The sequence below is a fragment of the Fukomys damarensis genome, unplaced genomic scaffold, assembly GCF_012274545.1.
Source record: "Fukomys damarensis isolate Sample0158 unplaced genomic scaffold, DMR_v1.0_HiC HiC_scaffold_22, whole genome shotgun sequence".
Classification (NCBI taxonomy): domain Eukaryota; kingdom Metazoa; phylum Chordata; class Mammalia; order Rodentia; family Bathyergidae; genus Fukomys; species Fukomys damarensis.
The window spans coordinates 11,795,315-11,798,573 of NW_022900934.1; the positions used below are offsets into that span (position 1 = coordinate 11,795,315).

Sequence of the window (3,259 nt, forward strand, 5' to 3'; positions counted from 1 at the left end):
CTCTCAAAAAAAAAGAGGACCCTTGGTCAAAAAAAAAAAAAAAAAAAAAAAAAAAAAAAAGTAATAAGGATGTGAAGCTTTAGGAAGTAGAGAGGGCTGTGGAAAAGAAGTGGCAGCATCCTAGCTCCAGCCTTTTATTGCTATTTAGTACTAAAAACTATTTGTTGCTGCAGTTCCTGGTTTTTCCAAGGCTGAGAAATTGTTTGTAAGTCATAGTGAATGTTCTAATTGCTCAAGTGTTGCTAGTTTGTAACATCCAAATTTTATTTTATTGATTCATTGTTTTGTTTTTTTTAAGCAGCAGACAAATGCTTACCACTGAGCTACACTCCCAGTCTCCAAGGGAATTATTTTTTTTGATCCTTTGAAGAACTCTTGCTTTCATTCTGGTTGATGTAGAATTCTCATAACTGATAATTTTCCTTTCCTCAGGATAGTGAATGGGTCTACTTCCAGCCCAGGAAACATTCCATGATGCTCGAGTGGCTAGGTCTAGTTGTTGGTTCTTTCACTCAGCATGTTGCTTCAGCAGGAACTGAAAATATAGGTAAGAAGTTTTTTGTTGTTGTTGTTGTGTTGTTGTTTTGTTTTTGTTGTTTTGTTTTGGGGGGTTGGGTTTTTTTTTTGTTTTTTTGTGTGTTTTTTTTTGAGACAGGGTCTCACTATGTAGTTGAGATTGACTTAGAACTCACTACGTAGCCCAGGCTGGTCTCAAACTCACAGCGATCCTCCTGCCTCAACCTCCTGAGTGCTGGGATTACAAGCATGCACCACCACACCCGGCTCTATAGTATACTTCTAATGGATACACAGATTGGCTCCACCACTTTTTGGCAGCAAGAAACAATTCAAATATCTAACAGCATTCGTACAATGGATAGGTCCATCACAGGCTACTCAGATAATGGAATACTGTGCAAAGTGAAAGCGAATGAGTGCTGATGTGTAAGGCATGGACAGATCTTGAAAATTTGCTGAATAGAGAGGACAGGTTACAGAAAAACGTAACAATAGAGAATGTAGTATTTAGAGAATAATACAGCATATATATGATAAAAGTTTTGGTCTTTTTTAAAAGGAAAGAGAGTAAAAATTCAGGTTATACGGGCCCACAGGGCATCTTCAAAAAATGTGATAATTTCAGGGCCAGGGCTATAGCTCAGCGGCATAGCACCTGCCTGGCAAGTGTGAGGTCCTGAGTTTGATCCCCAGTACCCCCCCCCAAAATTGATAGATTCCTACTTAAATTGAGTGGAAGGTACCTTCATTATTATATACTTTTATTATCCTTTAAATTGCATACTTATACTGTATTCATGTTTACCCTCTTTCATGTATTCAATACAAATGAAACATTTTTTGAAAAGGCATATTTTTAGTCAATTGTGCATGCCTGTAATCCCAGCACTCAGGAGGCTGAGACAAGAGGATCACAAGTTCAAGGCTAGCTTGGGCTACATAATGAGACTTTATCTCAAACAACGAAAAAAGCATGCATGTACTTGGCAGGCATGCTGCATACCTGTAATCCCATCTACTAGAGGCTAAAGCCAGGAGGATTACAAGTTTGGGTCCTGCTTGAGCAACTACTAAGACCCTATCTCAAAATAAAACAAGGATATGTAGCTCAGTGGTAGAGTACATGCTGAACATGCACAAAGCATTGGGTGTCTGAGTGTGTTTCCATATGATCTTTTAAATGTAAAACATACCAGAAAAGTCTATAAAGAAATCTAGGCCTCCCTGCCCTGTCGTTCTTCCCAAGTTCCCTTCCCAGAATTTACTGTTCAACCCCTTGAGAATGTCTTCATACATTTGCGTTCTTGTCGGTGTCCTTTGAATCCCTTGGCTTTAAGTTTCCATCCCTCTTACACCTGCTTTTCTGTCTTAGCCCAGGCAGAAGGGGAAGAAGAAGAAGAAGGAGAGGAAGAGGGTTCGCTGATCGAAATTGCAGAGGAGGCTGACCTGATTCAGGCAGACAGGGTGATTGAGGAGGAAGAGGTAGTGAGGCCCCGGCGGCGGAAGAAGGAAGAGAGTGGAGCAGACCAGGAATTGGCTAAAATGCTTTTGGCCATGAGGCTAGACCAGTATGGCCCTGGGACCACAGCAGGACAGGAACAAGCTACAGGAGAATGGGAGGTAAACTCACTTCCTTTTCTGAGAAACCCAACAGAATGAGAAACAGTAATTCAGTTATTACTAGCAAGTGTATATTTGTTAGACTCTGAAACAAACTTGAGAGTGTCTGACGTCTCTTCACTCACTGCTGTTGTAATATATTTACTTCATCTTACAGTGGGCTAGTGTACCCATTTTGCAACCTAATCCTCATATGGTATTGGTCCAGATCCCAATGGTATAGACTCTTCCTTGGGACCCTGACAAGTACCAACATAGAAAGACAAGCAGGTAGCCAAATGCTTCTCTAGAACTTTTAGAAGAATGAAGCACAGGGCCAGAGATTTAGCTCAGTGGTTCCGCTGCCTGCCATGCAAGTGCAAGGACCTGAGTTCGATTCCCGGTACCAAAAAAAAGAAGCACATATGCATCAAATCAAACACACTCTCAGTGCTTCATGCCTTTAGGGTTACCTTCTCAACCGTAAAATCTGTGAACACGCCGTACATTCGTAGAGGACTAAACAGTGAAGTGAGCCCTCCAGGGCGGATGGGGTACTCCTCCTGCAGTCACCCTGAAATTTGATAGTTCTGTTAGAGAAAACAGTGCCAATTGCCTAGTCGTCTGTGACACTTGGATTTTACTCTATTACTATTATAAAAGATGCTCAAAATACCAGTTTGTAAATTCTCCTGATAATTTAAGGGTATTTTAAGGGCACTTTCGGTTGCAGTGTTCACCTGATTGCTAGTTTTGCATCTGACCTCCTGGTTCAGCTCAACATTACTATATTAATGCAGGGTGAAATCATGATTCCAATTATTAGAAGTGTATACTGAGCATCTCTGTCACGTACGTGTGGGAGAGGGGTAGTGCTTTAATGTAGTGATCTGTTTGTTTCACGTGCCAGTCCTAAAGGCCATGGCCTCGCTCAGTGATAGAACCAGACAGGAGCCTGCCAAAAGACTTTTGACTGCCAAAACAGTGCCTTTCATCCATTTTGTTAAAAGTACTGTGATGGTAGCCGGGTGTGGTGGCACACGCCTGTAATCCCAGCACTCGGGAGGCAGAGGCAGGAGGACTGCTTCAAGTTCAAGGCCAGCCTGGGCTACAAAGTGAGACCCTGTCTCAAAAAAAAAAA

The 3,259-nt window shown here is 41.8% G+C and overlaps 1 protein-coding gene across 1 annotated transcript in view; it reads left to right on the forward strand.

Annotated features, from left to right (window-relative positions):
- Window positions 1–3,259, forward strand: part of Znfx1 (zinc finger NFX1-type containing 1) — a 26,397-nt gene that overhangs the window by 14,334 nt on the left and 8,804 nt on the right. The window contains exons 6-7 of the mRNA XM_010618236.2: window positions 433–547; window positions 1,892–2,139. Of these exons, the coding sequence (XP_010616538.1) occupies window positions 433–547; window positions 1,892–2,139 (363 nt within the window). The remainder of the gene's footprint in view (window positions 1–432; window positions 548–1,891; window positions 2,140–3,259) is intronic.